Source organism: Tursiops truncatus, chromosome X (genome assembly GCF_011762595.2).
Source record: "Tursiops truncatus isolate mTurTru1 chromosome X, mTurTru1.mat.Y, whole genome shotgun sequence".
NCBI classification, from domain to species: Eukaryota; Metazoa; Chordata; class Mammalia; order Artiodactyla; family Delphinidae; genus Tursiops; species Tursiops truncatus.
The window spans coordinates 88,252,475-88,276,264 of record NC_047055.1 but is presented as its reverse complement, the minus strand read 5'-3'; the positions used below and the strand labels follow the sequence as shown (position 1 = coordinate 88,276,264).

Here is a 23,790-nt window from a genome sequence, read left to right as displayed (position 1 = left end):
TAGTTCCCTGACCAGGGATCAAACCCATGTCCCCTGCATTGGAAGGCGGATTCTTTACCACTGGACCACTAGGGAAGTCCCATGTGTAGATCTTAAACAATTTTTACTGCCCACCATTAACATGGCTAAAAAGAGTTGCTGTGATGCTGGAAGAAGCTGGTCCTGTAGAATGCTTCTAGAAGGAGGTTTAATTGGGCTCTTATATCTGATGCTTTTTAGGCTGCATTAAGGGAGCTCTTTCAGCTTTCACCAAGCCCTGTCAAATGGGAAAAAAAGTAGAATTGAAGGAAAAAGTGATTCCTGGAAACCTGAGTTGTTGTTCATGTTAGAAATGGAACTGTTGAATATATAAGACTTTGGCTTAAATATATCATGATAAAGATGCTTCAGTGACTAAATGGAAATTTTTTGTGGAGTGTGTGTGTGTGTGTGTGTTTGGTGTGTGCCATCCGTGATGGCAGACAGTGCATTTATGAGAATCTGGGAAGACTGATGAATTTTTTCTATACTTATATATTTATTTATTCTCATCCAGGTACTGCAGGTTTTTCTGTTTGAAACTATTTCTTATGTGCAGAGTAAACTTCATAGGGAAAATCAGTGTTCTTTTCCCCTTTCCATATGTAGTGGACCACAAACATATTTACTTTGAAGTAGCCTATGTCAATTAGCTTTTCCTTCTTTTTTTTTTTTTTTTTTTTTTTGGCAGGGAGGATAGTTAGCTGGCAGCTGGATGATCTAGGATGGCCTCGCTCACACATTTGGTAGTTGGCAGGCTGGTTGGTCTAGGAGGCCCTAAGCTGGGATGGCTCATCCCCACTCCAAATGGTCTCTCATCCAGCTGGCTAGTCTGGACTTGTTAACATCCTGGTCTCAAAGGCACAAAGAGTAGCAAGCGAGAGCAAGCACCAGTGCACAAGCACTTCTCAAGTGTCTGCTTGTGTCACATTTGATATTGTCCCATCAGCCAAACCACAGAAGTTCTTCCATGGCCAAGCCCAGAGTCGTTGTGGGAGGGGACCCTCCAGGGTGTGGACATAAGGAGATGTGAGAAAATTGGGGACCATTACCACAGTAATGCATAATAATTATTAATGAATATAGCAGCTTTTCCTTTGATAAATCATTTTAAATGCTCATTTGTAAATGTAGTGTATTCTTGAGACTAAGTAATATGATCATGCCACGTCTCTTCTATCGAGTGTGGAGCTGAGTGATGGTTTTTCTAGGAGGAAGCCAAAGGGAGACAGTGTGGCTCTAGATGTAGATACCATCATGAATGGCTTGGCTGCTCACTGATCTTGTGTGGCTATTATCAAAGGAGCCCCTGGGTTTCCTCAACCTCCCGTTCAAGCTTTATCACAAAAACTGTAGTGTACTAGACTGCACTAGGTTTTGTAGTCAAGCAAAAAGGTGGCTAACTGGGAATCCATCACCACCTGAAAGGTGAGAGAAACATTTGCATCCTTTCTTCATAACCTTTATGTGATTTATAGTTTTACCTAAGAGAAGAAATCCTTATTTAGGCATTATAATAAGGACAAAGGATTCTCTGTAGATATGTTTTATTTGGTCAAGATTTTAAAATCTCCCTGTGGTTGCTGTGAAGAATCCACCATTGTGCTGTAGAGTGGCCAGTGACTAGTAATTTGGGGAGTCAGCCTTTGGCTTTTGCTTGTGAAGATTTTAGAAGTAACACCTTTTACACACCTGAAATAGGCTTTACAACCAGCTTGTGGCCTGAAATACATTACATGAAAATGCAACTGGACCCTAGGAAGCATGTGTGGGAAAATGAATAGAAGGCTCACTTTGTACATCTTAGAGCTGTACATTTCTCTAGAAAATTGCCTGGTGATAGAATCTCAGCTTCCTTTTTTTCCTCCTAGGATAAAAATTAAAAATGAAAAATCCCTGACATTTTAAAAGTCAGTGACTTGCACCAGTCAGAATGGCCATCATCAAAAAATCTACAAACGATAAGTGCTGGAGAGGGTGTGGAGAAAAGGGAACCCTCTTGCACTGTTGGTGGGAATGTAAATGGATACAGCCACTATGGAGAACAGTATGGAGGTTCCTTAAAAAACTAAAAATAGAATTACCATATGATCCAGCAATCCCACTACTGGGCATATACCCAGAGAAAACCATAATTCAAAAAGACACATGCACCCCAATATTCATTGCAGCACTATTTACAGTAGCCAGCTCATGGAAGCAACCTAAGTGTCCATTGACAGATGAATGGATAAAGAAGATGTGGCACATATGTACAATGGACTATTACTCAGCTATAAAAAGAAACGAACTTGAGTTATTTGTAGTGAGGTGGATGGACCTAGAGTCTGTCATACAGAGTGAAGTAAATCAGAAAGAGAAAAACAAATACCATATGCTAACACATATATATGGACTCTAAAAAAAAAAAAAAAGGTTCTGAAGAACCTAGGGGCAGGACAGGAATAAAGATGCAGATGTAGAGAATGGACTTGAGGATATGGGGAGGGGATAGGGTAAGCTGGGACGAAGTGTAAGCTGGGACGAAGTGAGAGAGTGGCATGGACATATATACACTACCAAATGTAGAATAGCTAGTGGGAAGCAGCCACATAGCACAGGGAGAACACCTAGAGGGGTGGGATAGGGAGGGTGGGAGGGAGACGCAAGAGGGAGGAGATGTGGGGATATTTGTATATGTATAGCTGATTCACTTTTTAATAAAGCAGAAACTAACACACCACTGTAAAGCAATTATACTCCAATAAAGATGTTAAAAAAAGAAAAAGTGACTTGGAAATAGCCATCAAAATTATAAATGCACATATCATTTGAACCAGCAAACACTTCCAGGAATGAATTCAACAAATGTTTGCGTGTTACTCGGAATATTGCTTATAATAGCAAGAGTGGTTATAGCCTAAGGATCAATCAAGGCTTGATTATACAGTAGAATATTACATTGATATTGCATGATCTTCAAGATGTACAAAATGAAAAAAAAAGCAAGAAACAGAACAATGTGTATTGTATACTACTATTTGTATAAAATAGATAGTGGGGCAGTAATATGTAAATTTTTGCTTACATAAACATAAAATATTTCTGGAAGGATATTCAAGACACTGATAGCTTTGGGGCATACATGGCCTGGGTAGAAGGTGGGAGAGAGACTTTTCACTGCATAAACTTTTATATACACTTTTGGAATTTTAAGCCACGTGAATATATTACCCTATTTTAAAAATTAAGTACATTTATCTAAAAAGAGATGGTATATGGTTATGGTGATGTGAACTTCCATGAACTCCTACACAAGTTGACCTGGTCAGAACTATCCATGTTAAAAAATATATCCAGCCAGTTTTGTTTCCTAGAAATGCCTCAGAATAGTGTACTTCTGAATTTTTAACTATAGCCCTACCTTTTTCAGAATGTCATATGAATGGAATCATACAGTATGTAGCCTTTTTTGGTCTTGCTTCTTTTACTTGATTCATCTATGTTATGTGAAATAATAGCCTTTTCCTTTTTATCGCTGAATTGTATTCCATTGTATGGAATACAACGGTTCATTCACCTGTTTCAGGACAACTTGGTTGCTTCCAGTTTCTTGGCTATTATGAATAAAGCTGAATAAATATTTTGTGTGGACATAAGTTTTCAGTTCATTTGGGTAGATACGTAGGAGTGGGATTGCTGAGTTTTTATAAGAAACTGCCAAACTGTCTTCCAAAGTGGTTCTACCATTTTGCATTCCTACCAGCCATGAAAATGAGGAGTGTATGTCAAGGTTCATCTTCCTGAATATGGATGTCCAGTAGTTCCAGAACCATTTGTTGAAAAGACTGTCCTTTCTCCATTGAATTGCTTTTGTACCTCTGTCAAAATGTGGTTATGCTTGTGTGGGTCTATTTCTGAGATCTCTGTTCTGTTGAATTGATCTTTGTGCCTGTCATTTTGCCATTACCACACTGTCTTGACTATTATAGCTTCATAGGATTCTTGAAATCAGGTAATATGGGTACTGTTATTTTTTCTTCTTTATCAGAGTTGTAGAGGTGAGAGAGGACATCCTTCATTTGTTCCAGTCTTAGAAAGCATTCCATCTCTCACCATTAAGTACGATGCTAGCTGTAGGGATTTTTTTTTTTTTAATATATACCCTCTTGTGCTGAAAAGAGTTAACATAGCAGGCCTGAGGCTGCTATCTTTAGAAGGCCTGCTTGCAAGGTTGGCCCTTGGCTGGTGTCTGGGAAATTGGCTTTTCAAACATTTTGAAAATAAAACATTATATTATACCTTCATTTATTCCTTTTCCAACGTTCTTCATTTCTTTATGCTAATCCAGCTTCCCATCTTATTCATAATCTTTCTGCCTGAAGAATTTTCCTTTAACATTAACTTTTATGCCAGATCTGCTGTCAGTAAATTCTGTTTTTGTTTGTATGAGAAAGTCTTTTTTTCCCTCACTTTTAAAGGACATTTTCATGGAATATGGAATTCTGAGTTGAGTTTTTTTCCTCTCTCAACATACTACTCCACTGTTGCCTTGCTTGCATCGTTTCTGTAAAGTCTGCTGTAATTCTTATCTTTGTTCCTCTATAGCTAATTTGCCTTTTTTCCTCTGGCTTCCTTAAGTCTCTTTGTCTTTGCCTAGGTGTGGCCTTTCAGTTTTTTTCATATTTATGCTGCTTGGTATTCTCTGAGCTTCTAGTGTCTGTGGTTTGTTGCCTGTCACTAATTTAGAAAGTTCTCAGCCATTATTTCTTCAAATAATTATTGTGCCCCATTCTCTCTTTTTTTCTTCCTTCTGGGGTTCCAATTACAAATATATTATACTGTTTGTTATTGTCCCACAGTTCTTGAATGCTGTGTTCTATTTTTTCTCCCTTTTGTCTCTTTTTATTTTATTTTTATTGACCTGATCAACAAATTTGATCTTTATGTTCACTGATTCTTTCCTTGTTTGTGTCAGTTCTACTGTTGAGCATGGTGGTTTTTTCCTCTTTTTTTATTGAGCATTTCCATTTGATTCTTTATCACAGTTAACATCTCTTTTCTGAAATTATCCATCTGCTCTTGCATATTATCTACCTTTTCCATTAGAGTCTTTAACACAGTAATCATAATTCTTTTAGATTTCATTTCTGATAGTCCCAACTTCTGTGTCATACTGAATCTGGATCTGATGATTGTTTTGGCATTTGGAATATTTTCCTGCTTTTTATTATACCTCATAAATTTGTTAAAAGCTGAACATGGGCAGGAGAAGAACACAGGTTTCCTTCTGCTAGGCCTTTAGTGTGGGGATTTTAATTAATCTAGTCAGGAGTCTGCCTGTGTTCCATGTTTGTTTTTGCTATGGGCACCAGAGATTTCTGCTTCCTCTAGTGATACCTTCTTTTTGACTCCTGCTTGGCTTTGGGTTTTTCCTTTGTGCTGTTTCCCAAGAGCTGTCTCTTACAGCTCTCCCAGTTGTATTTCAGTGTTACTAACCACATAACTGGTTTGCCAGGTGGTGGTTGCTGGGGGAGGGGGAGTTCTCTGATGATTTGATTAAGCCTCAGACTTAGGCAGGTACTGGAACTTGGGTCTTGAGTGTGTCCTTCACAAGATTTCCTGCCCTTTCTCCAGGAGTGGAGCTTCTTTTTCTTTTTCCTCTGTTCATTCGCCCAGCAGCAGTGAGTATTCACCAGTGTCCTCAAGCCATAGATTTTAAGTCCCCCCGAAAATTAAGCCTTTTGTTCTGTACTAGAGATAAAGGAAAGGGGTCTGGGTGGATTTCACAGTGAGTGCTATTTTCCTCAGCCAAACAGCACCTTCATGGAATCTTTCTCTGACATTTTTCCTGATCTTCCCTGTAGGAGCCTTGTGGGATTCCTTTTGGTAAAACTTGGAAGAGGATGGGAAACCCCTCCCCCACAACGTGGAGCCCAAGAGCTTCATACTCTCATGACATTCCATACTCTGGCCTCCAGTAATTTGTCAGAATCTCTAGTTTAATCTTCCTACCAGCTTACATGTTTGGATCCTGTGGCTACCTGCAGGCACCGGTCTCTTCAGATAGTGGGTTGGTGGTTTGCCCTATGACTTCACTTCTCTGATAGGTCCAAGAAGAGTCATTGATTTTCAGTCGATATAGCTTCTTTCTTGTAAAGGTGGAAATGATGACCTCCCAGTACTTTACATGACCAAGCTGAAACCTAAGTCCTCAAATAACTTTTAATCTACACAAATGTCTAATGTGCAGCCCATAGAAACTTAGTACAGGTTAGTTTTTTCCCCTTTTCTTTTTTTCAAACCCTTGAATTTTATAGTTTTATGGCTAGGGAGCCAGAAATAATTGATTCTGGCTTGGGTTCTGCCTATTTTAGGCTTTAAAAGCCTCTGTACCACTGGTAGTATGTTATATGTTTGTCTTGCTCTCTTCTAAAATTCTGTGTATGCCTTTGGTAACTATTGAGCATGTTGTTAGCACTCAATAATAATTTGCCTCATTCAAAATTAGAGCATGATTTAGCCTTTCTAGATCATAGAGTTTGTTAGTGACCATGTGTTTGTTGTTTTTATTCTTCACATTTCCAGGTGCAATTCAGTTCAGCTGATAGTTGTTGAGTGCCCACTGTGCTATGAGTGAGGCACTAAGTGTTAAGTAGAATACAAGCCTGACCTGGTAAATGGAGTAACCAAGGGGTTCCTGAAGGCAATGGAAGCCCCATGGATGGAAGGAAATTGCAACTTGGGAAACATCTCCATTTCAATCTAGGATTTTTAAAATTCTTTTTAAATTTTTATTTTTAATTATACTAGTGATACATGAATGAATTCTAGTAAAAACTGAAAAGTTTTTACTAGTTTTTACTAGAGCCATGGTTGTCCATGACATCCTTATGACATTCTCATTCCGTCACATTCTCCTTCCCAAAGTTAATTTTGACTACTTACTTTTGTTTTACTGTGCAAATTGCTATATCAAACGTATCATCTAATAAGTTTACTGAAATACTTAAAATTTTTTTTTTTTATTTTTGGTCGTGCCACACAGCATGTGGGATCTTAGTTCCCCAACCAGGGATCAAATCCATGCCTCCTGCTGTGGAAGCGCAGGGTCTTAACGACTGAACCGCCAGGGAAGTCCCGTGAAATATTTTTATATTTAAGGGAATAAGCACCCAAATTCATTTAACTTTTAAAGAATGTTTATTAGGGGTAACTGTCATCATTTAGGTTGGATATGTGGCCTAATAATGATTCTTTGCTTCACATTATAATGTAACTCTTCTGGTTTTTAAACCTGAAAACCTAGTGTTGGTGACAGAACTGTAAAAGTTTATTTTGAGTAAATAAGAAATACAGAAATTCGTACTGACTGAAAAGATGACGACCTGTTGCCTTTTTCTTTAATTATCATAGTATAATTGACTTTTCTGGGGTGTGTATAGTTCAGTGGATTTTGACACATATAGATCAGTGTAACCACTACCACAGTCAAAGTACAAAACAGTTCCACCACCCTAGGAAACTCCTTTGTGCTACCTCTTTCAGTCATACTATGTTCTCACCCCAACTGCTGGCAGCCACTGATCTGTGCTCTATCACACTATAGTTTTGTCACTTTGATGTCACATAAATGGAGTCAGACTATATGTAATATTTTGAGGGTTTTTTTCACTCAGCATAATGCTTTTGAGATTCATCCAAGTTGTGTGTATCAAATAGTTTGTTCCTTTTTATTACAGAGTAGTAGTCTATTATATGAAACCACATTTTGGTTGTTTCCAGTTTTGGGTGATTAAAAGTAGGGCTGCTGTAAAAATTCATGTGCAAGTGTTTGTGTGCACATAAATTTGCATTTCTCTAGGGTAAATACCTGAGAGTGAGATTGCTAGAATTACACTGCCATTCATGGTAAAACTAGTTAGCTAGAGTTTAAATGCTAGAAATGGATAGAGTAACAAAGACCCAAATTGTTTAAATCTTGCTTTTGCTTCTTACTAGCTATGCAACCTTGAGTGAGTTTAACCTCTTTGTGCCACAGTTTCCATATTTGTAAAATGAAGTTAACAATAACAACCACTGGGATTATTGTGTGGGATTAATGGCATATTTTAAAAATTTATTTATGTTTGTCTGTGTTGGGTCTTAGTTGCTGCATGCAGGCTTTCTCTAGTTGTGTCAAGCGAGGACTACTCTTCATTGGGGTGTGCAGGCTTCTTATTGTGGTGGCTTCTCTTGTTGTGGAGCATGGGCTCTAGGCATGCAAGCTTCAGTAGTTGCAGCACATGGGCTCAGTAGTTGGGGCACGCGGGCTCTAGAGTACAGGCTCAGTAGTTGTGGCGCATGGATTTAGTTGCTCTGTGGCATGTGGGATCTTCCCGGACCAGGGATCAAACCCATGTCCCCTGAATTGGCAGGTGAATTCTTAACCACTGTGCCACCCGGGAAGTCCTATATTGATGGCATATTAAGAATAAAATGCTGATCGGGACTTCCCTGGTGGTCCAGTGGTTAAGACTCTACATTCCCAATGCAGGGGGCCTGGCTTTGATCCCTGGTCAGGGAACTAGATTCCACGTGCCACAACTCAGAGCCTGCATGCCACAACTGAAAAAAGACCCCACATGCTGCAACTAAAAAAAGACCCCACATGCCTCAACAAAAGATCCTGCATGCTGCAACAAAGATACTGCATGCCGCAACTAAGACCTGGCACAGCCAAATAAATAAATATTTAAAAAAGAATAAAATGCTGATAAATGTCTGGCATATTAAATGTATTATTATACTTATCTCATGTTTAATAAAACGTTTTCTTGTCAGAGACATTCGCCTTTAGTCAATTAAAATAGAGAAATTAAATAATCCATAGGAGGGAGCTTCAAAGTGGCGGAAGAGTAAGATGTGGAGATCACCTTCCTCCCCACAAATACATCAGAAATACATCTACGTGGGGGAACAACTCCTACAGAACACCTACTGAACGCTGGCAGAAGACCCCACACTGCCCCAAAGACAAGAAACTCCCACGTACCTGGGTAGGGCAAAAGAAAAAAGAAAAAACAGACAAAAGAATAGGGACGGGACCTGCACCAGTGGGAGGGAGCTGTGAAGGAGGAAAGGTTTCCACACACTAGGAAGCCCCTTCTCGGGCGGAGAGTGCTGATGGCAGAGGGGGGAAGCTTCGGAGCCACGGAGCAGAGCACAGCAACAGGGGTGTGGAGGGCAAAGGGGAGAGATTCCCGCACAGAGGATAGGTGCCGACCAGCACTCACCAGCCCAAAAGGCTTGGCTGCTGGGAGCTGAGGCTCTGGCTTTGGAGGTCGGATCCCAGGGAGAAGACTGGGGTTGGCTGTGTGAACACAGCCTGAAGGGGGCTAGTGTGCCACAGCTAGCCAGGAGGGAGTCCAGGAAAAAGTCTGGACCTGCCTAAGAGGCAAGAGACCATTCTTTCGGGGTGCGCGAGGAGAGGGGATTCAGAGCACCGCCTAAACGAGCTCCAGAGAAGGGCGCGAGCTGCGGTTATCAGTGCGGACCCCAGAGATGGGCATGAGATGCTAAGGCTGCTGCTGCAGCCACCAAGAAGCCTGTGTGCAAGCACAGGTCACTGTCCACACCTCCCCTCCTGGGAGCTTGTGCAGCCTGCCACTGCCAGGGTCCCGTGATCCAGGGACAACCTCCCCGGGAGAACGCACGGCGCGCCTCAGGCTGTTACAACGTCATGCTGGCCTCTGCCGCCGCAGGCTTGCCCCGCATTCTGTACTCCTCCCTCCGCCCGGCCTGAGTGAGCCAGAGCCCCCGAATCAGCTGCTCCTTTAACCCCGTTCTGTCTGAGCAAAGAACACACGCCCCCAGGCGACCTGCACACAGAGGCGGGTCCAAATCCAAAGCTGAACCCCAGGAGCTGTGCGAACAAAGAAGAGAAAGGGAAATCTCTCCCAGCAGCCTCAGGAGCAGTGGATTAAATCTCCATAATCAACGTGATGTATCCTGCATCTGTGGAATACCTGAATAGACAACGAATCATCCCAAATTGAGAAGGTGGACTTTGAGAGCAACGATATATATTTTTTTTTCCCTTTTTTCTCCTTTTATGAGTGTGTATGTGTATGCTTCTGTGTGTGATTTTCTCTGTATAGTTTTGCTTTTACCATTTGTCCTGGGGTTCTGTGTGTCCGTTTTTTTTGTTTGTTTAGGTATAGTTGTTAGCATTTGTTATCATTGGCTGATTTGTTTTTTGGTTTGGTTGCTCTCTTCTTTCTTTCTTTTTTATTACTTAAATTTTTTTAATAATTATTTTTTATTTTATTTTACTTTATTTTATTTTATTTTATCATCTTCTTTCTTTCTCTCTTTTTTTTCTCCCTTTTATTCTGAGCCATATGGATGACAAGCTCTTGGTGTTCCAGCCAGGTGTCAGGGCTGTGCCTCTGAGGTGGGAGAGCCAAGTTCAGGACACTGGTCCACAAGAGACCTCCCAGCTCCATGTAATATCAAACAGTGAAAATCTCCCAGATATCTCCATCTCCATGCCAAGACCCAGCTCTGTTCAACAACCAGCAAACTACAGTGTTGGACACTCTATGAGAAACAACTAGCAAGACAGGAACACATCCCCATCCATTAGCAGAGAGGCTGCCTAAAATCATAATAAGGCCACAGACACCCCAAAACACACCACCAGACGTGGACCTGCCCATCAGAAAGACAGGGTCCAGCCTCATCCACCAGAACACAGGCACTAGTCCCCTCCACCAGGAAGCCTACACAACCCACTGAACCAACCTTAGCCACTGGGGCCAGACACCAAAAACAAAGGGAACTATGAACTGCAGTCTGTGAAAAGGAGACCCGAAACACAGTAAGTTAAACAAAATGAGAAGACAGAGAAACACACTGCAGATGAAGGAGCAAGGTAAAAACCCACCAGACCAAACAAGTGAAGAGGAAATAGTCTACCTGAAAAAGAATTCAGATTAATGATAGTAAAATGATCCAAAATCTTGAAAATAGAATGGAGAAAATAGAAGAAACGTTTAACAAGGACCTAGAAGAACTAAAGAGCAAACAAACAGTGATGAACAACACAATAAATGAAATTAAAAATTCTCTAGAAGGGATCAGTAGCAGAATAACTGAGGCAGAAGAATGAATAAGTGACCTGGAAGATAAAATAGTGGAAATAACTACTGCAGAGCAGAATAAAGAAAAAAGAATGAAAAGAATTGAGAACAGTCTCAGAGACCTCTGGGACAACATTAAATGCACCAGCATTCGAATTATAGGGGTCCCAGAAGAAGAAGAGAAAAAGAAAGAGACTGAGAAAAAATTTGAAGAGATTATAGTTGAAAACTTCCCTAATATGGGAAAGGAAACAGTCAAGTCCGGGAAACGCAGAGAGTCCCATACGGGATAAATCCAAGGAGAAACACACCAAGGCACATATTAATCAAACTATCAAAAATTAAATACAAATAAAAAATACTAAAAGCAGCAAGGGAAAAACAACAAATAACACACAAGCGAATCCCCATAAGGTTAACAGCTGATCTTTCAGCAGAAACTCTGCAAACCAGAAGGACGTGGCAGGACATATTTAAAGTGATGAAGGAGAAAAACCTACAACCAAGTTTACTCTACCCAGCATGGATCTCATTCAGATTTGATGTAGAAATTAAAACCTTTACGGACAAGCAAAAGCTAAGAGAATTCAGCACTACCAAACAGCTTTACAACAAATGCTAAAGGAAGCTCTGTAAGCAGGAAACACAAGAGAAGGAAAAGACCTACCAAAACAAACCCAAAACAATTAAGAAAATGGTAATAGGAACATACATATCAATAATTATCTTAAATGTAAATGGTTTAAATGCTCCAACCAAGAGCCATAGACTGGCTAAATGGATACAAAAACAAGACCCATATATATGCTGTCTACAAGACACCCACCTCAGACCTAGGGACACATACAGACTGAAAGTGAGGGGATGGAAAAAGATATTCCATGCAAATGGAAATCAAAAGAAAGCGGGAGTAGCAATTCTCATCAGACAAAATAGACTTTAAAACAAAGACTATTACAAGAGACAGAGAAGGACACTACATAATGATCAAGAGATCAATCCAAGAAGATATAAAAATTGAAAATATTTATGCACCCAACATAGGAGCACCTCACTACATAAGGCAAATGCTAACAGCCATAAAAGGGGAAATGGATAGTAACACAATCATAGTAGGGGACTTTAACACCCCACTTTCACCCATGGACAGATCATCCAAAATGAAAATAAATAAGGAAACACAAGCTTTAAATTATACATTAAACAGGATGGACTTAATTGATATTTGTAGGACATTCCATCCAAAAACAACAGAATTCACATTCTTCTCAAGTGCTCATGGAACATTGTCCAGGATAGATCATATCTTGGGTCACAAACCAAGCCTTGGTAAATTTAAGAAAATTGAAATCATATCAAGTATCTTTTCCGACCACAACGCTGTGAGACTAGATATCAATTACAGGAAAAAATCTGTTAAAAATACAAACACGTGGGGGCTAAACAATACTTAATAACCAAGAGATCACTGAAGAAATCAAAGAGGAAATCAAAAAATACCAGAAACAAATGATAATGAAAACACAACCCAAAACCTATGGAATGCAGTAAAAGCAGTTCTAAGAGGGAAGTTTATAGCAATACAGTCCTACCTTAAGAAACAACCTAACTTTACACCTAAAGCAATTAGAGAAAGAAGAACAAAAAAAACCCCAAAGTTAGCAGAAGGAAATTAATCATAAAGATCAGATCAGAAATAAGTGAAAAAGAAATTAAGGAAATGATAGCAAAGTTCAGTAAGACTAAAAGCTGGTTCTTTGAGAAGATAAAGAAAATGGATAAACCATTAGCCAGACTCATCAAGAGAAAAAGGGAGAAGGCTCAAATCAGTAGAATTAGTAATGAAAAAGAAGTAACCACTGACACTTCAGAAATACATGGGATCATGAGACATTACTACAAGCAACTATATGCCAATACAATGGACAACCTGGAAGAAATGGACAAATTCTTAGAAATGCACAACCTTCCGAGACTGAACCAGGAAGAAATAGAAAATATGAACAGACCAATCACAAGCACTGAAATTGAAACTGTGATTAAAAATCTTCCAACAAACAAAAGCCCAGGACCAGATGGCTTCATAGGCGAATTCTGTCAGACATTTAGAGAAGAGCTAATACCTGTTCTTCTCAAACTCTTCCAAAATATAGCAGAGGGAGGAACACTCCCCAACTCATTCTATGAGGCCACCATCACCCTGGTGCCAAAACCAGACAAAGATGTCACAAAGAAAGAAAACTACAGGCCAATATCACTGATGAACATAGATGCAAAAATCCTCAACAAAATACTAGCAAACAGAATCCAACAGCACATTAAAAGGATCATACATTATCGTCAAGTGGGGTTTATCCCAGGAATGCTAAGATTCTTCAACATATGCAAATCAATCAGTGTGATACACCATATTAACAAATTGAAGGAGAAAAACCATATGACCATCTCAATAGATTCAGAGAAAGCTTTCGACAAAATTCAACACCCATTTATGATAAAAACCCTCCAGAAAGTAGGCATAGAGGGAGCTTTCGTCAACATAATAAAGGCAGTATATGATAAATCCACAGCCAACATCATCCTCAATGGTGAAAAACTGAAACCATTTCCACTAAGATCAGGAACAAGACAAGGTTGCCCACTCTCACCACTCTTATTCAACATAGTTTTGGAAGTTTTAGCCAGAGCAATCAGAGAAGAAAAAGAAATAAAAGGAATCCAAATCGGAAAAGAAGAAGTAAAGGTGTCACTGTTTGCAGATGACATGATACTATACATAGAGAATCCTAAAGCTGCTACCAGAAAACTACTAGAGGTAATCAATGAATTTGGTAAAGTAGCAGGATACAAACTTAATGCACAGAAATCTCTGGCATTCCTATACACTAATGATGAAAAATCTGAAAGTGAAATTAAGAAAACACTCCGATTTACCGTTGCAAGAAAAAGAATAAAATAACTAGGAATAAACCTACCTAAGGAGACCAAGACCTGTATGCAGAAAATTGTAAGACACTGTTGAAAGAAATAAAAGATGATACAAATAGATGGAGAGATATACCATGTTCTTGGATTGGAAGAATCAACATTGTGAAAATGCCTCTACTACCCAAAGCAATCTACAGATTCAATGCAATCCCTATCAAACTACCACTGGCATTTTTCACAGAACTAGAACAAAAAATTTCACAATTTGTATGGAAACACAAAAGACCCCGAATTGCCAAAGCAATCTTGAGAATGAAAACTGGAGCTGGAGGAATCAGGCTCCCTGACTTCAGACTATACTACAAAGCTACAGTAATCAAGACAGTATGGTACTGGCACAAAAACAGAAATATAAATCAATGGAACAGGATAGAAAGCTCAGAGATAAACCCATGCCCATATGGTCACCTTATCTTTGATAAAGGAGGCAAGGATATACAATGGAGAAAAGCCCGCCTCTTCAGTAAGTGGTGCTGAGAAAACTGGACAGCTACATGTAAAGGAATGAAATTAGAACACTTTCTAACACCATACACAAAAATAAACTCAAAATAGATTAAAGACCTAAATGTAAGGCCAGAAACTATCAAACTCTTAGAGGAAAACATAGGCAGAACACTCTATGCCACAAATCACAGCAAGGTCCTTTTTGACCCACCTCTTAGAGAAATGGATATAAAAACAAAAGTAAACAAATGGGACCTAATGAAACTTCAAAGCTTTTGCACAGCAAAGGAAATCATAAACAAGACCAAAAGACAACCCTCAGAATGGGAGAAAATATTTGCAAATGAAGCAGCTGACGAAGGATTAATCTCCAAAATTTACAAGCAGCTCATGCCGCTCAATATCAAAAAAACAAACAGCGCAATCCAAAAATGGGCAGAACACCTAAATAGACATTTCTCCGAAGAAGGTATACAGATTGCCAACAAACACATGAAAGGATGCTCAACATCACTAATCATTAGAGAAATGCGAATCAAAAGTACAACGAGGTATCATCTCACACCAGTCAGAATGGCCATCATCAAAAAATCTAGAAACAATAAATGCTGGAGAGGGTGTGTAGAAAAGGGAACGCTCTTGCACTGCTGGTGGGAATGTGAATTGGTTCAGCCAGTATGGAGAACAGTATGGAGGTTCCTTAAAAAACTACAAATAGAACTACCATATGACCCAGCAATCCCACTGCTGGGCATATACCCAGAGAAAACCATAATTCAAAAAGACACATGCACCCCAATATTCATTGCAGCACTATTTACAGTAGCCAGCTCATGGAAGCAACCTAAGTGTCCATCGATAGATGAATAGATAAAGAAGATGTGGCACATATGTACAATGGAATATTAGCCATAAAAAGAAACGAAATTGAATTATTTGTAGTGAGTTGGGTGGACCTAGAGTCTGTCATACAGAGTGATGTAAATCAGAAAGAGAAAAACAAATACCGTATGCTAACACATATATATTCACTCTAAAAAAAATGGTCATGAACCTAGGGGCAAGACGGGAATAAAGACTCAGACCTACTAGAGACTGGACTTGAGGATACGGGGTGGGGGAAGGGTAAGCTGTGACAAAGTAAGAGAGTGGCATGGACATATATACACTATGAAACGTAAAATATATAGCTAGTGGGAAGCAGCCGCATAGCATAGGGAGAGCAGCTTGGTGCTTTGTTACCACCTAGAGGGGTGGGATAGGGAGGGTGGGAGGGAGGGAGACGCATGAGGGAAGAGATATGGGGACATATGTATATGCATAACTGATTCACTTTGTTATAAAGCAGAAACTGGCACACCATTGGAAAGCAATTATACTCTAATGATGTTTAAAAAAATAGAATAAAATAAAATGATATCATGGAGATAAGTAATTAAAAAATAATAATAATCCATAGGTGTGGTGTGTTTGGTAGGCAAGCCTTCAAAGCATGGTGTCCATTGGCGAAATTTTAAATGTTGTCCTCAGTTGTCCTTAGGAACATTTAGATATATGGGAGTCCTATATAATATCCAGTGATTGGCCAGATGCCCCCTTTTGATGGTTTTACTTGTCCTCCCAACATTAAAGAATCACGTTCACCAAAAATTTAGTGCATTGCTATACTTCATAAAGAAGCTGCAAAAAGTAGCTCAGAATGAACTAACACTCGAATGGTTGCTATATACCAGGCCTATGTGTAGACAGTCCTCAAGTGTGTAAACCTGAGTATCTCCCCACAAAATAAGTAATTCGGATAATCACTAAATGCTATTTTTATACTTTTTTAAAAAGCTAACTGTTGAGGACACTGATGAGGCATGATTTATTGGAACCCCCGTGATATGAACCATCTATAATTTCTCAGATCCTAAAAGAAAACACATCTTTTTACAGGAAACCTCCCCAGTTTTGAGGAGCACATTGAGGAGAGAATTGACAAAAACAGCATGCCCACTCAGATATCTCCCTAGAATACTATGTCATTAGAAAATGCAGTGGAGGTCCCTTTCTTGCATAACTGCCGCATGCTATGGTCTGGCTCAGTCTGAGCAAGCACCAAGGGCAGAGGAGATGTGTTTTCCCTTGGAGAACTTTTCCCTATCCTATGATGTATGCACAAAGGGCCACCCATTCACCTACTAGACAGTGGATAAAGCCCTGTATGTGTAAAGAGGAACCTAAATATCCTTTCTTTTCCTGTCTATTAGTTTCAGTTGTTTTGTAATGTTTTCCCATGACACAATCCATCAACTGAGGACAGTTCTTCACCTGGGATTTCAGGGCAACTAGGTTTAACAGAAATCTTAAGCACACAGACTGGGAAGTCATCTCTGAACTGTTTCCTCACTGGCTCCCCTCCCCCAGTACCACCAACAATCCAACACTCAAGTTTACCTGGAGCCTTTCCTCACAGCTGGATCATCCTGTCCTCTTCTTCCTGCCAATCAATCCTGCCTGGGCCAATTCCAAATTCTTGGAAATTCTAGCTTGGGAGATTCTCCATTTCCCCAAAACCCACACACTTGGATGTTATCCTCTGCATCATATTGTCTCATTTTAAGTCCTGTCTTTTTTATTCACTTTGGCACCTAATGCCATACTTCCTTACTCTGTGACCTATTTCGTATACACATGACCTGAAGCTTTACAACTAGACTGCCCCTCCCATAGTGTTAGTAGAACTTCAAATTCTCTACGTTCTGTCTCTCACAAATACCTGAAACAGAATTGTTGCCTGCTGGTTTTTTATTTTTTATTGAAGTATAGTTGATTTACAATTTTGTTAGTTTTAGGTGTACAGCAAAGTGATTCAGATACGTGTGTGTGTGTGTGTCTGTCTGTGTGTATTCTTTTTCAGATTATTTTCCCTTATAGGTTATTACAAAATATTGAGTATAGTTCCCTGAGCTATACAGTAGGTCCTTGCTGGTTATCTATTTGCTGCCTGCTGTTTAATTAACAAACCAAACATCACTTCTCATTTTGTATTTAAAAAAATTACACATAACGTGTTCTAATGGCCATATAAATCCTGTGGAAAGCAGTAGTTTGGAAAAGAAATATACATTTTGCAGACTGTCAAAAGAAAACTGGTGTTTTCCTATGCTGCCACTGTGAAAAGTGTGGCTATACAGTCTGCCTGGGCAGAGCATGGCTCCGTAGTTTAGATTACAGTCAAAACTGCAGGCAGCTTTTCCCTGGCTGCATCATGGTTTCTAGCCTCATCCATGATTCCTTGCCCACTTATAATGTTAAAGAGCACTAGGATTTTTTCTTTTCAAATACAAACAAAACTTTGACTGTAAACAGTTGTATCCTACTTGTCTCACATGAAAGTTGAATCTTATACAGGAGAGAGGAGGGTGTGTTTGTGTGTGTTATGAACCTAAATTTAGCTCTCTCTAGGATAATCAATTCAATCCAGGATAAACATTTTTTTATACTTCTAAATAAGCCTACCTTTAAAACTCCAATTATGCCCTTTAGCCCCTTGAGGAGAATCCATGTAGGCACTTGCCTTTAGGGAAACTGTCTCTAGGCTGATTTCTTGCCATGATCTCTGTGCCGCTCCAGGTCATACTCAACTTCCTTCCAAACTGCTGTTCATAAAGATGCAGGCTCTTAAAGGTGTCTTCGCTACACCACCATACCCACTCCTAACACTAAGCCACCATGTACTCCTGGCTGCTCACTGCATAGTAGGTATGCCTGTACTCCTGAGAGCCTAGCAGGTAAAGTCCCCCACACCCAAGCATAACCTTTCCCACCATCCTTACCGCTTATGTCTTAAATCCTCTTCTCTACCCACTCCACCCAAGTGTGCATTCACTAGAGTCTAAACATACCATGAGTCGTCCTGCCACTCTGTCTGTACTGCCTCTGCCTGAAGTTCTCCACATTCCTCTGTTCTATCTGCACATTTCTCAGGATCCACTCAAAAGCTCATTTTTTTCACCTCAGTGGTTCCTTCCATCTCTCAAGGCCCATAGGACTATGTGCTTAACACTCATTTTCCCAAATGGAATGGTGTGATAGAGTGCTTAATGGCCACCAAGTCTTTTCATTTCTGTATATACACCACTTTACAGTGTGACTTTGCAGCTTCTTCCATCAGGAGGTGGAGTCTATTTCTCTACTCCTTGAATCTGAGCTGTTCTTGTAACTCGATTTGGCCAATAAATGCAGCATGAGTAACTGGGTGACTTCTGAGCCTAGGTCTCAAGAAGTCTTGTAGCTTTCCTCTTCTCCCTGAGAACGCTGAAGCAACCATGTGAAGTCTGCTGGAGGAAGAGAGATGATATTGAGAGGCCAGTCAGCAGCCAACCATCAGACATGTGAGTGACGCCATCTTAAATACTCAACCCTAGTCGTGTTGCCAGATGACCAACTTCATGAGGAACTCTCGGAAAGACTAGCAGAAGAACCACTCAGCTGATTCTAGCTCAGATTGCTGACCCACAGAATTATGAGCAAATAAAATGGTTGTTATTTTAAGTCACTAAATTTTGGGGTGATTTGTTATGCAGCAGTAAATAACTGAAAGAGCAGGTTTTGTACTGCTGTATTCCTGGCATCTAGAGGGCATGTTCATGGTAGGTTGTCAGTAAGAGATTGCTGTGGATCCCTGTCATCAAGGTGTCACTCCTCTTTACTTAGTAGACAACCAAGGTTCCTAATCCTCATGTCTCTCCCTGGCTCTCAAACAGTTCAAAGCCTGGGCTCAACACTGTCTTCCAGGATGACACCTTGCAGTTCTTCTTCACTCCACTGGACCAACATCCATTCATTTGCTCCCTTCACAGCCCTTTGACAGGTCATATCTTTCAGCTGCATGCTGCATTCCCTTACTAACTACTTCGTTCACTAAACCCTGAGGGGCCAACCCATGGATTGCCTCAATGCCATAAAGCTGTTCTCAACTTCCCAACCTTCCACCATCACTCTGAACCCTCACTACCTGATTCACATGTGCTTACAATTAGGAGAGACCTAAGAGATTGTCTAGGACAACCCCTTCCAGTTATGAATGAGGAAAGAAAGTCCCAGATAAGAAATAATAATAATAAATGGCTTATTCAAGGTCACATGATGGCAGTATCAATACCAGAACCCACATGTCATGCAGATTATTACCTAGTAGATTGCTTATTTGTGCTTGGTTTGTGTGTGTGCAACTGTGCCCTGCAGTTTAGACTGTGGAAGTTCCTTGGAGAGTGGCATCATATCTTTTACTTCTCCTACCTTTTCACACTCTTCCTGCTATCTGCAAAGACTGACCAGTAACTACTGGACACGTCAGCAGTCAATAAATGCTTGTTGATTAATTGACATTTAAAAGGAAATTACGCTTGGAACTGTTCTGTATCTTGTTTTTGGTGGTAATTACAACCATAGGTATTTGTCAGAACTTGAACTGTACATTAAAAAGGGTAAATTATACTGTGTATAAATTTTTAAATTAAGGTATAATTCAAAGCAATTATGCTGAAGAGATCTATTTATTTGATAAATGTGGCTAAATGTATTACTGTGAGAAAAGAAATTTGGCCCTTTGAAAATAAATTTGTACATAATAGGCACTCGGTAATGTTAGTTTCCTTCCTTCTTGTGCACAAATGCTTCGTGATTACCTGTCAAGACTGCTAAAGAAAGCATTCCTGCCCTAGGAGATGACTGGATCTCAGATGACTTCTAAGATCCTATGATTTCTTTGAAAGGTAAATAAATGACTGTTTTGAAACACATGTGTAAAGTAAAATATAGAAGCGTTACTACACTATTCCAAAGGTGGGCCCCCTAGAACCTTGATTTTACTTCCAAAGACTTAGACTCAGGTATAAAACTATTAACCCTCTGTTAATAGAAATTATTTTAAAACTTAAAAAATAATACAAAAGGACGACCAAATGTCCTTTCGTTGTCATTCTGGAGCATTGACTGATTCTCTAGGGGATTACATCCTTGTTTGGCTTATTATTCACTAATGATTAGGATCCAGACTTTTTGAAGTGACATGTTAACTTAAAGATTTTTTGTCTGGTAGAGATGAAAAAAATTTCTGTTTGGTAGAAGAAATAATCCGAAAGACTATGGATTAACTGTCCTATAGTGCATTAACCACTTTTCTATCTAATTTAGCTATCTTATTCTAGCATTTTTACTTTCAGTATTTATATATACTGAATCTCTCAAATATTCTTTGAATCAGCCTTACATAATGCTGGGTCCCTCACTAATAAATTAGTCTTTGACATGTGTTCATTCTGTATTTGTATGTGAGTCATGTTCTTAATTTTGAAAATTATATTGTAATTATATATATTATACCCCAAACATCCTACAACATTGTCTGTGGACCATGTCCCATCCTGCACAAAGTCCCTGATATCTACTACTGACTGCTGGTTTTAATGCTGTAAGAGCACCTTGAAATACCTTTGTGATCATGCTGGTACCTGAAGAGGTCTTTTCAGGAAAAAAACTGGATACCTCTGCAAGTGCTCAAGAAAACTGCAGAAAGACTTTCTGGAACTACTCTCACAAAATGAGAAACTGATGTCTTTCCTATCATGTTACTGTTCTATCTATAAACCGAGAGGATGGCATTAAGAACCTTTGTTTTAGAGATCCAGAACAAATAGACTCACACTGGGCCCTTCTTTCCTGTCAAACACTATTCCTGTAATCCGCTTTTGCTAGTAATGGCCATAAAATAACTATATTGGAGCAATAAAAATTGATAAACTACCAGCTGCCTCAAAAATCTAATAGCTTTGGCAAAATATACTGCAGCTTGTTGTGATAGAGCCTCCTTTTCCCTAACACATTTTATTTTAACACTTGCCTTTTCACACTACTGAATAGTATAATCAAATTAACAGATTCAGCAAATGCTCAGTGAGTTCCAGGCACTAGACACTGCTCAGCCCTGACTACCCTCACCCCCTTCCCCAAGCAGGCTCAACTAGTACTCAGTGTCAATCATTGGTTTGCAGTTGTCCAGGATGAAAATGGAGAATAGAGCCCAAATGGAGGGTTGCATTCTGTCCTGTCAGCACCCAAAAGATTTAAAATGGAGTCAAGCAAAAGAATGGATCTCTTTCACATTAATAAAATTTAATGATCTACAACACCACTGAGTATTAAATGCATACAGATTTGAAACATCCTGAGAAACAGGAAGGGTGGGTTAAAACGTGGTTCACAAACAAACTGCTATTTATAAATATTCTGAATCAGCTTGACAACTTTATTGAAAGAGGTATGAAACAAATATCTTCCAATAAACACTCAAACTCAGAAATAATCGAAATATGGTGCCCATTCATACAAAGACCAAAGTGCCAAGTTTCCATGCAGCATAGGGAATCCTCTGCAAAGCAAGTCTGAACCAAAATTCTAAAACGCCAAGGAGGAGGGGGTGAAGTGGGTTGAGGATATAGAACAGGAGTAGGAGTAATTTTTTCAACCTACTTTTACCCTGGTGATTATTAAAACAGAATTCTGTAATATTTCACAATAGAATGTTTTTGAAAAAATAATCTGTTTAGGCCAGCTTCTGCCTTGGGATGTAGGGAGCTGGAAGTAGTGTTGCTCTTACCCTTACAATTAGCCAAACTAAATTAAAATTCATGACTTTTATTGAGCCCATCAGAGGAGTATTACTCAAGTATTTGTTGAGAGGAGTATTTGTTCAAGTATTTTGCTTTAATTTAAAGTTGGTAGTTTGTTTTCTTGCTGTGGTGTTTTGAGAATTTTGTTTTTTGTTTTGTTTTGTTTTGTTTGGCTGCACCGTGCAGCCTGTGGGATCTTAGTTCCCCGACCAGGGATTGAACCCACACCCCCTGCATTGGAAGCGCGGAGGCTTAACCACTGGACTGCCGGGGAAGTCCGAGAGTTTTTTTTTTTTAATATTCTGAATAAAAATCCTTTGTTGGTTATGTGGTTTATCAGTAAATATTTTCTCTACATCTGTGGCTTGGTTTTTTATTCTTTTTTTTTTTTTTTTTTTTTTTTTTTTTTTTTTTTTGCGGTACGTGGGCCTCTCACTGCTGTGGCCTCTCCCATTGCAGAGCACAGGCTCCGGACGCGCAGGCTCAGCGGCCATGGCTCACGGGCCCAGCCGCTCCATGGCACGTGGGATCTTCCCGGACCGTGGCACGAACCCGTGTCCCCTGCATCTGCAGGCGGATCTCAACCACTGCGCCACCAGGGAAGCCCCGGTTTTTTATTCTCTTAATGGTGTCATTCACCAAGCAAGATTTTAATTTTGATGAAGTCCAATTTATCATTTTTTAAAAGGACTCATGTCTAAGAACTCTTATATTAACCTTAGATCATGAAGATTTTCTCCTATGTTTTCTTCTAAAAGTTATGTAGTTACATGTTTTACATTTAGGTATGTGCCTATTTCGAGTTAATCTTTGTCCATGATGTGAAGTTTAGGTGGAGATCTGTTTTTTACATATGGATGTCTAATTGTTCCCACACCGTTAGTTCAAAAGACTATCTTTCCTCCTCTAAATTGCTTTTGCACCTGTTTCAAAAATCAGTTGCCTGTATTTATGTAGGTCAATATCTTAACTCTCTTTTGTCCCATTGTTCTGTTTTTATCACTTCATCAATACCACTGTCTTGATTACTGTAGCTTTATATTATGCCTTAAAATCAGTGTGTTTCTCCAACTTTATTCTTCTTTTTAAAATTTGTTTTAGCTATTCTAGATCTTTTGCTGTTCTTTATAAATTTTAGAATCATCTTGTCTATATTTACAAAAAATCCTACTGGCATTTTTGTTTGAATTAGGTTAAATCTAATGATGAATCTGATGACTTTGGGGAGAAATGACATCTTTAATATGCTGAATCTTCCACCACATGAATATAGCATATTTCTCCATTTCTTTAGATTTTCTTTGATTTTTTCATGGAAGCATCTATGTTTTGTAGTGTTCAGCATAGAGATCCTGTACATGTTTTGTTAGATATATACCTGAATGTTTCATTTCTTTGGAGCTGTTGTAAATGATATATTTTTTTAAAGATTCAGTTTCTAGTTGTTTATTGTCACCATATAGAAATATGACTGATTTTTGTATTGACCTTATATCCTGCTTCCTTGCTAAGCTGTTAGTTATAGGACTTAAAAAAATAGATTTCTCTGATATATTCTAAGCAAACAATCATGCTGT

At 39.3% G+C, this 23,790-nt stretch overlaps 1 protein-coding gene across 5 annotated transcripts in view; it reads left to right on the top strand.

Moving 5' to 3' along the window:
- JADE3 (jade family PHD finger 3) overlaps positions 1-23,790 on the top strand; it is a 151,441-nt gene that overhangs the window by 5,643 nt on the left and 122,008 nt on the right. The window contains exons 3-4 of one of the 5 annotated variants that reach the window (XM_033850086.2): positions 18,816-18,934; positions 20,239-20,317. The exons of 3 other annotated variants lie outside the window; for them this stretch is intronic. In XM_033850086.2, coding sequence (XP_033705977.1) covers positions 20,302-20,317 — 16 coding nt within the window. In that variant the 5' untranslated portion in view covers positions 18,816-18,934; positions 20,239-20,301. The remainder of the gene's footprint in view (positions 1-18,815; positions 18,935-20,238; positions 20,318-23,790) is intronic. One more of the 5 variants, XM_033850085.2, reaches the window with a different exon arrangement.